Here is a 13,527-nt window from a genome sequence, read left to right as displayed (position 1 = left end):
TTCTTAGCTCTTCAGATAATTTTAAAACACTGTTAATAGTTAGCATAATTCCTGTGATGCACGGTGGAATAGCTTTTTGTTTATCATTTTTTTTTTCAAATTTGCTATCGGCAAAGTGAAGCAACATTTCATTTAAAAATTCTATGTGTCCAGATGTCTCAGTTATGGCAAAATTTAATTTTGATTTAACTGTTGGTTGAAGAAGATGCGAGTTAAGTGAATCAAATAATTTATCCATGTCCAATAAGAAATCTGCCGTTGTATCATTGTCGGGAAATTCGTTCGGTTTTATCATTCTGTAAGCTTGATAAGCTAAATACATTGAATTTGAAAAAATTTGAGTTGCTAGTGAAACAGTCATTTTAGCTGCATTTTGTTGCATTCCAAAATGACGATCATTGATTTTTGGAATAAAATTAATGTTCATTTGGTTACTCAACAAATAAACTTTGTAAATCAGTTTCCAATCTACGTATCCACCTCGGTATTTAAATCTTTTGTTAAATAGATTGTTGCGAAAAGATTTGATTAAATGAGGAGGGTCAAAAATGATATAAATCTTGCGTTTTTCGTCACCAACTGTAAACTCGAAGAAAGGTTTATCTTTAGTTATTTTGTACTTCTTTATCAGTCCGGTATTTCGAGTTCCCTGATCGCAAATTAAACATTTGACGATAAGATCAGTCTCATTCAATTTTTCAATAGTATTAACCATTATTTTGTGAGTTTTTGCTGAATTGCCTTTCTTTCCTAGAAACCAATATCCAATCGTTTGCTTCATTGGTTTATTAATCCAAGTTATCATTGCTACTAATGCACAATGCGCTATTTCATTCGTACGCTCTTCCCCATCATCAGCATAACCGTGGAACATATCTTTGGCTGCATCATAGTGAACTTCAGTGGCTAAACTTATTTCGTCGAATAAAACACTAACAAGACGATCTTCAGTATTGTTTTTTTCAAACGTATCTTTAAGTTGATTTAATACAGTTAAATTTAAACCTGGAGTGGTAGGAAAATCTTTTTGATATTCGTTCAAAGTCCTTATAGTTGGTATATGTAGAAATTTCGCTAAAAGCTTATAAGTTTTGGGGGAATGATATTTTATAGACAATGCAATATCTTTCACCTCGTTACTGTAGCGTTTAGCATATTTGTTCTTCACAGATAAGCGTAATTGGGCTGCAAATAATACTAAAGCTTTTTTACTCAAATAATTTGATGACGCATTTATTATTGATTCAACGTCTTGCTTCATTTTTTTACAGCAAATTTTTTCTCCATCCTGTTAATTTGGCTTCGCAATCGACCTATTGTTCTAGCCCCTTTATGCAGCCTTAAAGATTTAGGCGTTAACATTTCAATTTTTTTAACTTTAGAAGATACTGCGTTCGGTGATTTCATTATTTGACTCGGTGTTTTTTTTGAAAAAAGTTCAAACTTACGTATAAATTTATGATTCTTTTTAGGTGTACTATATTGCGCAGGAATCTCAGGCGAAATATTCAAGTTTAGCGTTTCCGCCCTGTTGTTGAATGGCAACTCTTCCAATGCTGCGTTAGATTTCGGTTCTTCAGAATTAGTTGGCAATATGGGCATATAAGTATCATTTTGTGAGGCTGCCTCGACAGTATTGATAAGTTTTTCTGCTGCATTAAATTTAGGTTCTTGACTATCAGTTGGCCGTATTACTGCTTCTGGATTTAGTGGTTCCGTTGATTTTCCAATTTCTCGTTCGTCTTGTAATGAAAAAAAAAAAAAAAAATTGATGACGTAATAGATGATGCTTTGTAAGATTCATGAACTTATTGTGTTTGTGATTAGTAGAAAAAGTGGGGACAGAAAAAAAATTAAACTAAGTAGGATAGGAATTGGCTTCACAATCAAATAATCTTAATTGTAAATTTTGTCGAGTTTTATTTTGATGTTGTCACTAAATTTTACACTGGTATTAATGCGTATAAGGCTGTAATAAGTTGCAATTATTATATACTGTTCACTATTGCTACGGTAAATCTGGAATATCTATCATGTTTCCGGGGATTGATTACAATGCAATTCGAACAATATTAAGTTACTTACAATTTTCCAATTTTATCATCTCCAAAATAAGAAAATGTTAATTTAAGGTATTTAAAATATTTTCTATTTTTTACCAAAAATTAAAAATTTGTGTTTAAATTTTAATAAGCTATTTAAACAAAAAATCTAAAAATATTTACAATTTTGATTCAGATATTTTTGAAACAGTAGTAACAAAAATTCTAATAAATAATATTTACAATTCGGGCTCAGACATTTTTAAAACAGTAGTTACTATAATTTTTAATTATTTACAATTATTAATAACAAAATATCACATTTTCATTGGCATTGAAATAATAAAAATTTGGAAAAATTGTAAGGCTGCTTGTTACAATAGTTATAATTTTCAAAATGCTATCTCTCAGTTGAATATCACAGAATTTTTTTTTTGATTTTTTTTTGAAGTATATCTTCTGCATTTTATCCCCTCACTTTTGGATTTATTACATTTTCTATCGTTTCACCAGTTTCTTTTACTCGACAGAAACGCAAAAAAATCATGAATTTAAATATTAAATGCAATTTACTGATTTTTTTTGCCTGTATTTAAGTCACAGCTTCTAATGCAAGCAGAAGCACTTCTTACCTCTTAATGAAATTTTCACAAAGCTATTTGTTTCAATATTAATTAAAGCTGGTTCATTATCAGTAGCCTTGCGTATTTCAAAAGTAATGCCCCTGTCATTATGCGAGCATTCATCTGTAACAACAATATTGATATTAGCGATATTGTTCTATTTTACTACTGCAACAATTCTCATTTTTTCTTTAAATTATTTTTAAAACAATACCTTTCAAAGCCGGACGTTCAAATATAACTTCTTCATTATTGACGTTTACTAATAAATTTTTTGCAGTTGAATTTGTCAAAGGAGGTTTTGGCATATTCTTGGGCATCTTCAAAATATTATCAGGCGGAAGTAAAGTAGGAACAGCATTTGGTACTAATAGTCGTTTGGGTGGTGCATTTTTCTTGATATAACGTCTTTCAAAATGATCGGAACAAATTCGTAAACTGTTGGAAGACCCTTTATACTGAGCAAAGTCCTTCCATTGTTGGCGTCTATACAATAAAATTTAAAAATCAATTCAAAACACTAATTTCATCGAGCAAAATTTTTAATATTATGTAATTTAATGTAAATAAAAAACATTTAACAACACCAAGTTTACAGGATATAAATATTTACAAGCAAGAAAAGTTGATCGATAATCAATAACTTACTTTTGAGACGCTATAAATTTAATGCCTATATTACTTACATTCGTTCTTCCTTTGGCCATAAAAAAAAAAAAGAATGGTCTTTATCTTTTTCTGGTCTTCTTAGACATCTTTTCACATTACACCGAACCATGTTTTTTTATTAGTTTAAAAAAATTTTATATTAAGATAAAAATCAAGTGCTGTTAGCCGTTACAAGCAACTTTGGTATTACCAGTATGACGCATTACTTTAAACCGCCATGACAGTACTTTAGTACTTGGACACAAACATCAGATGGCATTCGTAACAGTATACGCGACCTTCCCCTCTATCTTATACTCTTTGGTTCAACCCATACGTATTTACTTAGGACATCTATTACAACTAAGAGAAATGAAACACCATCGTTATAAGTTTTTAGAGATTTTATTTCTACAAGATCAACTTCCCATACATCGTCTATATTTTTCACATCATAATGTAACCTTGGAAATTTACGCCTTATCGGTCTATGTCTAGTATAAGCATCTTGACCGGCTAGCCATTCGTTTATTTTTTCTTCAGGTATATTTTTATTGAATTTTGTTATTAAATTACGCGCTCCAGCGTAAGATAAAGGATTAGCAGGATCGTAATACTCTTTTTTAAGCGTTTCTTCTATAGTCGCAGCCATTTAAATGAATTTTTATACAATTGTTTTTATTGCCACCGTCTTGCAGAGTATTGCTCGTTAAGGATAGAAAATTTTGTGAATTTCCTGATGAATCATTAGTTCTCATGTAACGTTTAGGAGTAGAAGTGTTAATAGGTAATTTTTTTATATTTAGTAAACTTTTATTCCAAAAGCTACTATTTCCTACAAATTCTCTTGGAGAGTTGATTTCTTGTAAAAATGCAGCAAAAAAATTTCTACCTGCAGCCTTTACAGTTTTTCTATGTCGGACAGCATCATTTATGAGGTCAACTATATTAGCACCTGGTATTTTACGACCATCCAAAATAACACTTCCTTTATCATCCCACTTTAACCGTTCACCATTGTCTACAGACTCAATATAACGTAGAATATTTGCCGCTGCTGATTGATATGTTTTTGGAACACCATTTACTATGTCAGAAACTTTATACGATTTATTTTGCTCAATATTACTATTATTATTTATGGGTATAACACTAATTTCTGGATCTTGATTAACGGTAGAAAAATCAACAGCTGCAGGAATAACTTCACTATTTTCAATTTTTTCATCAGCAGAATTACTCTCGTGGTGTTTATTCCTGAAGAATAAATAACGTCTTAATAATTCAGAATATTGTTTTACTTTATCATGAGTGTTAATATCTAACGAAGTTTCACTCAAAATTTTAGTTAATTCCGCATCAAGACGAGACTCTGGATCCCCTGGAGTTTGAGACGTTGGCAAATAATTATTACTAAGAGAAGTTAACACTTGTTCAAAATTTTTCGGTATAGATTTCACTTTATCAATGTCCTCATAAGGAATAAGTACCATCTTTTTCGCATGTTCCATAATTTTAGAATAGATTAGATATTAAACTAGCAAGTAATGGTCCTAGTAACATGGGTAAAAATGATCCTCCTCTTTGATTAATTAGTTTTTTCTTTGTCGAAATATTATTATCTTTACTACTTAATTTTCGTAGAATAGTCTTATATTTATAAAGTAATTTTTTTTCAGAATCCTTTAGAGGAATGTTTCCGTGTAAAATGTTTAATAAACATTCACATATAACACGAATTAAACATTTGTTTGCGTGACGGAGTATTGCACGACGCTGTTCGGGTGATGCGTATACAAGAGCTTGAAGTAGAACTGTGTTTTTACGGCTGAAAGGTTTACTCGCAGAATTGCTACGAGAAGATCCTCCTCCTTCCATCATAAAGGTAGAACTGGTACGTTAGTAGAAGAGTTAACTGATTTTATACTATTAACTTTTTTAGGAATATAAACATAATGATATTGATCCGATGGAAATATACATGTTCTAAAGCGACAGTTTTCGGGAGTAGATTGTTTAAGATCTAAGAGCAGGTAGCCGTGTGCTTTTGATGTAGCATCAAAATAAGCTTCTTGTAAAAACTTGGGGTCTTCTGGATATACCTGTCGAGCCAAATGAAAGATCTGTGCTCTGTCCCTGGGATTTTTAAATACTACAATATAGTTTGTGTTTAGAGATATATCTCGCTGACCTTTTCCTTGGTGGAATAAATTTTGCGACAGAAACATAACACTTAAATTTTTATGATGGCTGCCTTTAGTAAATAAGTCGACAATAGCACCATTTGAAGCTTCTCGCATTAAATCATCTATTACTACTAATTTAGGTAAATTATCATCGAAATCACTGGACTGAGGCAAACCTTCGCGAAATTCGACAAATGTCTTGTCGTACTCTGTATAACCCTTCTGCCACTCAGCGTAGCAAAATATTACTTTACTAAAATTGATATCACAAATTTCCTAATTTCTTTTAAAAACGTTTTACAAAAAAGTTTTCCACATCCTGATGGTCCGCAAATGATTGAAGTAAATGGATGTTTCCACCTTGGATCCATTTTGAATTATGAAATAGAATTTAACTTACAAGGATACTTATAGGAAGAAGTAGCTTAATCTAAGTAATGAAACAAATTTTTTTATTAGTTTTATTTAAAATAAATAAAAAAAAGTTTTATAGGTTACAAACAATTCTTACAAAAAATTTCATAAAATATTTACAAGAAAAAATTTTTTACAAAAAAATATTTACAACGAAAAAAATTACAAAAAATTTTTACAAAAAATATTTACAAAGAAATATTAACCAAGAAAAAAATTACAAAAAATATTTACAAAAAATTTTACAAAAAATATTTACAAATTAAAACGAAAATCATAGTTAGTTGTTACGAGAACTTTTATACCCGTAAGGATAAGTATCAGCCTCTCCTTCTCTACGTCTTTTAGGGCCCGTAACTCTAATGATTTTCGTTTCTTTCTTTGTTATGACCTGGTGGTAATTATCTCTCCGTATACCTGAATAGGATACCAGAAACTCTTTTTCCTGGTCAACTACTAGAGAACGTATGGAATTATAATTAATTAACTTTTCAGTAGACCCATTAATTTTAACGCCTTTTAATTTAGAACATTCACTGGTTTTACCCTCATGTTTAATGACGTAAGAATAAAATTTTGGGCCTCCTGATACAAATGAGGAAATATAGCTACCTTTTCCATAACTCTCTAATTCATCCGTTAGGTCACCCAAAAAGTCCCCAGTAGCTAGGTCATTCTTACCATCACTTACATATATGATCGAATCAGTATCATAATATAATACTTTTTCGTTCAAGACATCTAAATAATTATATAATTTGAGGCGAGCTTGAGCGGTAGTGAAAGCAGCAATTACAACGTTAGCACGATCAGATGGTGAATAACACTCAGAATTATTTTGCCAGGAAACAAAAACAGTTTCATCATTTACTGGTAATAATGATGTTACTTCAATCTCAGGGTTGAAAGCTAAGTCTATCAATTCGTTGTAATTTTTGACAATTGATTTCTTCGTCATGTTTTCACGTTGCCCAAACTTACTCCAAAATGAATTCAAAAATAACTTAGCTAGAGATCTTAGACCAGGGTTCTTAGCAATTTTATTGGCATCCAGTGTAATACCCTCCCTAGCTTCATAATTATCGATATATTCTTGACGCGAGTGTTCATCTACGCAATGAACAGGCCATCCTGAAGCTTCTTGTTTAATTTTCAAGAAAGTGTTAATATATTCAACAAACAAACCCGTATTATTATCATCCCCAGGGATATACCGTACAGTGTTATAAGACCAAATATCGTCTATTTCCTGTATAATATATCCCTTTTCAACTGCCTTACGGAGCTCACAAGATACCCATGTACCATATAGTTCCCTCTCTGACGCACAATTGTGATAACAGTCCTCTTGGACTAAATTATCACAGCATGTTTTACATAGAGGAAAAATAATTTTCCATGAGCTCTATAAGGAAGTACTGTGTGAAATAAATTACGAGGAGGTAAAACTCTACATTTAATTAATCCCTCTACCTTTGAAATATCATTATTGACACAAAGGGTATTACACTCTTTTCCAACATAAACTGTTGGATGACCTATCGGAAAATAACCTCTTTTTAAGACCCATGGATATGAGGAACATACGTCCACATACTTGATTTTTTCAATATCTCTACCATTATTATCTTGTTTCACATCATAGTACGTTTTCGCATTACCTGTACGTCCACCAAAAAATGCATCTCTAGGGTTAAGTGGCTGAATCGAAATAACTTCAGAAGACGCAAGAAAGGCCTGCAGATCAGGATTGTTTTTTTTTCGTAATTAAATTCACATTCCCAGATCTCAATCAAATTATAGTCACCACTCTTAATTTTTTGAGCTTGTATTTGGGTATTTTCATACCTAATATTATGACTACTATGTTTAATGTTTTTTTTTTTATTGTTAAATGTTGGTTGAGATCTGTTTGATTTATAACATTTCGGACAACCATGCCAAAAACAACCATGAAACTGATATGCAAACTTTTGTCCGTCTTCAGCCTCTCTGTAACCATCGAGTTTAATTCCACCAGGTATTATTACTTCGCGACCCCGTAACGCATGAATTATTTTAATATTTTGACTATGTTCTAACCATGTCAACCACTCAATAGCAAGCCGTGATTGATTATCTGCTAACCTATATCCTGACCGTGGTAAAATACCAATCTGCTTCTCCTTTAAATAATTTCGCCTGTAAAACAACATACAGGTTGAAGCGATTGTTGTACATTCCGTAAAAGGACATACATTACCACAGTCAAGAATGAGCTTCCTAAATTTACTACATGCTAATCGTAAAATACTTACATCTAATTTACAATAATGGAGAATTTCCTCCGTAAAATTAAAATTATTATTTCTCTTTACTCTATTTTCATACCATTCGAGAAATTCTTGCTTTTCCGACTTCTTTGGAGATGTAGATTTCTCAGACATAGAGTTGAAGCCGTAGAACTGCTTGTCCGGCATTACACCGATGTAATCTTGATTGGCTCTGCTGTTGAAAAAATGAGGAAAATAACCTTTCCGCATTTTATCTTCGAAGCCAAATGATTTGGGTAGAGCTGACAACGATGCCGAAATGAAATTCAGACTATCAATAAATTTAATTTTTTTACTGTTAAGTTCAATTAAGGTGACACTAGTACCGGTCATGATCGTATCAATATCACTTAACTGTCTATTAAACAACTCCGTGAGGATAAACTGTGCATCAAAACCTTTAGCGTTGTGTGCTATACATACCACGTTTTTACAAGTCTTAGGTTTACTTATTTCTAAGATATAGTCCACAAATTTTTCTACACAGTCTTCACCATGAAAAATTGCTTCACAAACCCCACAATTATTACACCAAGGTCTGGTGGTACCCAACTCGAGGTCATCAATATCACAACACACATTACACACTTGTTGAACGACACATAAATTTGGTACATGAATGTTCATCTTTTCACTGCCATGAAATTTATCATCTTAGCGAGTCTCAAGATCATTATACACAAATTTTACGCACTGTTTAGTTGGTGGAGGTAACTTCACAGGTGTCATGAAACAAAAATGTCCTTCTTCGCAAAGTTCTTTACACGTAGAGCACAAAAATTTCCAACAACAGTGTAAAGCCTTTCTCGGGAATATAATTTTATGGCAGGTTAAACAAAATTGTTCGTTATCACACACAGTTTGCTCTTTTCCACCGTACGAGCCTTTGACTAAATGATTATTGTAACACTGTTGTCCATAGAAAAACCGATTACATTTGACACATGTTATTTTACGCTGAGTTGTATCGCAAGTACCTTTTGCATAGCATTTGGTACAAGAGTATGGACAGTTTTTGTGACTGTACTGATTTTTATACTTCACTGAACATTGTTCACAATAATACCTAGCAGATTGTAAACCTTTAACAGTGTATATATACTCAAAATGCTTTACCTGTGGGTAGTAAAGGATTCGTAGCGTAATCTCCACACTTCCATAGCTTTCAATCACTTGTTCAGTTCCATTAAAAAGTATTGGGTATAGTTTTGCACTATTATCTTTTTCAGCACTGTACATTATGATAGCCATTCCTTGGTATTTTAAATAATTTTGGAAAGATTTTATTTCCTCAAGCCCACATCCTTCATTAGGAACCGCTACACCAGCAAAATTTGATAATTCTTTTGCGCTATTTTTTTGTTCTTCACCTCTACCATCCCTTATAATTTTATAATAGTCATACAGTGGACCTGTTGATGCTTTTTTGAGTAACCTCTTTTGACCCGCTATCGCCGTTACCAGTGCTCTAGGTAAACAATATTCATCGTTGTTGCGTAAATGCATTACACCATTTGGTCTTATTAAATCAACAGCAGGGGTCCACATTCTGCCTTCAAGACCGTCAATAATATACAGCTTGATATGGAACGTATTTGTTACGTTGAATCCGCCTGCACTTTGACTAATTCGTGAAACCAGGTTCCATAGATCCTCGAACGTGTAGCCATCAATTTGTCGTAATCTTTGATACGCAGGCATATTCTCTATACCTTCAAAACTGAAGCTCATCGTGAAACGGTTATGCCCATGTCTCCCCGCATCAATGATGCCGTCGTATAATTCTCTAAACGCCTTCATAGTCCAAGTAATAGGGTTTTGACCCGCGGGTGGGTCTGCAATGCGAAATTCCATATCGAAATTATCCATTAAAAATCGAGGGAGTCGCTGCCTTCCATAATTGAGTTGAATTAGAGCACGGGGTTCTTCTCTTTGATCCATATTAACATCTTCATTAATATTATCCACCACATTTTCCTCAATATTATTTTCTACTTCTGCGGCAGTCTCGTTTCCCCCACCAACTTGAATGTTACCTATAAAATAAAATCATTATTAAATAAAATGCTAAAATAATTATAATAATATCTTTGCGTCCTCAAACTTACCTTCATCGAGATTTTGTTGAATTTCGTCGTTTTGCACTGCCAAAAGAGGGTCGTTATTTAAAACGGGCAAATTTTCGGGAAGTTCATTTGATTCTAACCATTGTGTAACAATCTGATCATCATCATCGTTTTCTATTTGTCTACCATCATACGATACTGGATTTTCAATTGGAAGATACCCTTTTTTAAAAATGACATTAAATTAAAAATAAATAAAAAATTTAGCGAGCCTAATTATTTTAAAAAGTCTAGTAATTATTCATATATTAACTTACCGTCAATATCCGCCAAATAATTATTTAAATCAGGCAAAATTTCATGTAAAACATTTTCACCAAACCATTCGTTCTCAAAGGAGTCACTAAAACCGTTGGGATCCATCGTAATTAGAAGTTAAAAACAGAATGTACTCTCTCGAAATAAGACCACAAATAAAAGTTAAATTTTTTCCCATTTCGAGAAACATCACACTTCTCCAAGGCCCCCTCCTCACACCCCCTGCTGCGACCAATTTTAAAAAAAATCTCATCAGATCTTCAAAAATAAATAGAAAATCCTACATCTTTTTCCCATTAACCCCATGCCATTACTAATTTATGACATTCGTCTTTATCACCCCATATTGTAAAACCCCTACCCACTTACAGGGAAAACGTCAGGTCCAAAATTTACCAAGGGAATTCCTTCACACGGTGAAACCCCTCACCGCGGGGAGCGGAAAAGGTCTGGCGCCAGTGGCCGAGGAGTGGGGGTTTGTTGTGTCTCGCCCTCCATGCCCCTAACTACTTTTGGTTGTACTTTACATTGTAAAATAGAGAGTTCTTTGTACAACTCAAGTACATAAGGTCGTAAAATCAAGTCTATACAGGCTTTCCTATTCTAGCTGCACAAATGTCCCTTTAAAAGTGTTTTTCACATTTAAAAACTAATAAAAGAAAAATACATTATTTTTCTAAAATAAATATTTCTAAGAACCAAATATCTAAAATATAAAACTAAAAGTTTGTTACTAAAATTTATTTTTGCTCAGAGAATCCAACACGCCCCTTCAAAAATAAATCCCTTAAATAATAATTTTAAGAAATAATTATCTTACTTAATAATAAAACGTAACGACGGAAAGGGAAAACCCAACATCTTATGGGAAAACCTTAACCAAACCATTTACAAATTATATTATATAAAGTCCTTAAAAACTATTTTAAGTCCATTTGTGTTTTGATCTCCACAAATTTTATTCCAGGTAAAGACTTTGTGAGTGAATCAGCTATCTGTTGATCTGTAGGCATATAAATTAATTTAATTAGTCCCTTTTCTACCTTATCACGAGAGTAATGATACTTAATATTAATATTCTTCGATCTCTTATGACTCGAAGGATTATTTGCAATATTTATACAACCATTGTTATCTTCATATATAGTTGTTGGACCTGTTATTTTTAATTTTATACTTTCTGCTAAAGACCGTAACCACAAAGCCTCTCGTGCAGCCTCATACAGAGCCATATATTCAGCTTCTGATGTTGAACCTGCTACGGATGCCTGTCGTTTTGTAGCCCAACATACTGTACAATTTTCATATAATTTAAATAGATAACCAGTTGTACTTTTCCTATCATTTTTATCATCTGCCCAATCAGCATCTACATACCCACTTATTATGTCTTTATAATTGCTTTGACTATAAATCAATTTTATGTCCACAGTACGTTTTAAATATCTTAAAATTCTTTTTAAATATTGCCAGAGTGTACTATTATTTATATTCATGTACCTACTATCAATGTTAACTGCAAAACTTAAATCTGGACGAGTACATATCATCAAATACATTAAACAACCTATAACACTACGGCATGGCTTATTACAGTTTTCGTCTGAATTTAGAGCTATATAGTCAATTTTCGATTCTAGAGGTGTATTAACTGGATTACAATCCTGCATTTAAAATTTTTTCAAAACTGATTTTACATAAATATTTTGATCTAATGTTAAAATGGATTCTTTTCTAGTAACCCGTATATCTAAAAATAATTTTATTTCTTTTAAGTCTACCATTTGAAATTTATACATTAAATAATCTTTAAATCTATTCATTTCATTTATATCGTAAGTAGCAATAACAAGATCGTCAACATATAATACTACATATATATTCTTTCTTATATCACCGAGATCTAAACTGTAAATGCATCTATCTACTGGAGAATTTTGAAAATTTATTTCTTTTAAAGTTGATTCAAACACTTCAAACCAGCACCGAGCTGCTTGCTTTAAACCGTACAGAGCTTTGTTTAGTTTACAGACAAGACCCTTTTTGCATTGAACCCCCTCAGGTACATTCATAAAAATTTCTTCTTTTAGTTGACCATTTAAGAATGCTGTTTTTACATCCATATGGTGTAGTAACAGATTATTTTGATTAGCAAATGCAACAATAAACCTAAAACTAGATATCCTAGCTACTGGTGCAAAAGTTTCATCATAATCTACCATGTATTTCTGACTGAAACCTCTAGCTACTAAACGAGCTTTGTATTTATGTGGATTACCGAATTCATCATTTTTAATTGTGAATATCCATTTACAATTTACAATATTTTTATCTTTTGGTCTTGGTACTAATGTCCATGTATTATTTATTTCAAGTGAATCAAGTTCACTTTTAATAGCCTGTTCCCATTTAACCCTATCGTTTCTATTCTTTATTTCATCAAAAGAATTAGGAACAGCATTTATCATTGATTGTGCCAATAACATGCATTCATCTGGACTACCAGATTCATCATATGATATTTTAGGAAGACTTTTAATCCTTTCACTCCTCCGATGACTGACATCAAAACCATTATTTTCTTTTTCTAATCTTGGAAATTTATTGCTGGAATTATAGTTTAAATCTGATTCCTCATTATCAGATTCATGATCTGGTTTATCATTACCAGATTTACATACACTATCTGATTTCTCAATATCAGATATATTATCTGGTTTATCATTACCAGATTTACATGAACTATCTGATTTTTCAATATCAGATTTATTGAAACTATCTGAAACTTCAAATGAATCAGTTTTATCTGTGGAACCCTTATTTGTTCCATCAGATATAGTTTCAACTGCAGAACCCTTATTCGTTCTGTCAGATTTTATACCTGGCCGAGACTCCATATAATTTGTCTCGTCCACAAT

General features: G+C 32.2%; 2 protein-coding genes across 2 annotated transcripts; both read right to left on the bottom strand.

Annotated features, from left to right (window-relative positions):
* Positions 1-1,257: 1,257 nt before the first annotated feature.
* On the bottom strand, positions 1,258-3,443 carry LOC141538308 (uncharacterized). The gene is made up of 4 exons (XM_074259690.1): positions 3,352-3,443; positions 2,880-3,151; positions 2,675-2,788; positions 1,258-1,742 (listed from the first exon to the last, which is right to left on the bottom strand). Exons 1-4 carry the CDS (start codon positions 3,441-3,443, stop codon positions 1,258-1,260), a joined length of 963 nt encoding a protein of 320 aa, XP_074115791.1.
* A 1,747-nt stretch (positions 3,444-5,190) lies between these two features.
* LOC141538307 (uncharacterized) lies at positions 5,191-8,852 on the bottom strand. Its single transcript, XM_074259689.1, has 4 exons — positions 8,284-8,852; positions 7,865-8,094; positions 6,219-7,266; positions 5,191-5,752 (listed from the first exon to the last, which is right to left on the bottom strand). Exons 1-4 carry the CDS (start codon positions 8,850-8,852, stop codon positions 5,191-5,193), a joined length of 2,409 nt encoding a protein of 802 aa, XP_074115790.1.
* Between the last annotated feature and the right edge of the window lie 4,675 nt (positions 8,853-13,527).

Source organism: Cotesia typhae, unplaced genomic scaffold (assembly GCF_013202065.1).
Source record: "Cotesia typhae breed Kobodo isofemale line unplaced genomic scaffold, CoteBio_Ctyphae contig_20, whole genome shotgun sequence".
Taxonomy (NCBI): domain Eukaryota; kingdom Metazoa; phylum Arthropoda; class Insecta; order Hymenoptera; family Braconidae; genus Cotesia; species Cotesia typhae.
Note: the sequence above shows the minus strand (reverse complement) of the source record. Positions and strands in the feature narration are given on the sequence as shown.

Coding starts and splice junctions, on each gene's coding strand:
- LOC141538308 (XM_074259690.1), bottom strand. CDS start 3,443: ATGGTTCGGTGTAATGTGAAAAGATGTCTAAGAAGACCAGAAAAAGAT. Junction 3,152..3,351: donor TGGCCAAAGGAAGAACGAAT/GTAAGTAATATA, acceptor TTTATTGTATAG/ACGCCAACAATGGAAGGACT. Junction 1,743..2,674: donor TGTGAAAATTTCATTAAGAG/GTAAGAAGTGCT, acceptor TTTCATTACAAG/ACGAACGAGAAATTGGAAAA.
- LOC141538307 (XM_074259689.1), bottom strand. CDS start 8,852: ATGAACATTCATGTACCAAATTTATGTGTCGTTCAACAAGTGTGTAAT. Junction 8,095..8,283: donor AAGCAAGAATTTCTCGAATG/GTATGAAAATAG, acceptor GTTGTTTTACAG/GCGAAATTATTTAAAGGAGA. Junction 7,267..7,864: donor GTTTGCATATCAGTTTCATG/GTTGTTTTTGGC, acceptor GTGATAATTTAG/TCCAAGAGGACTGTTATCAC.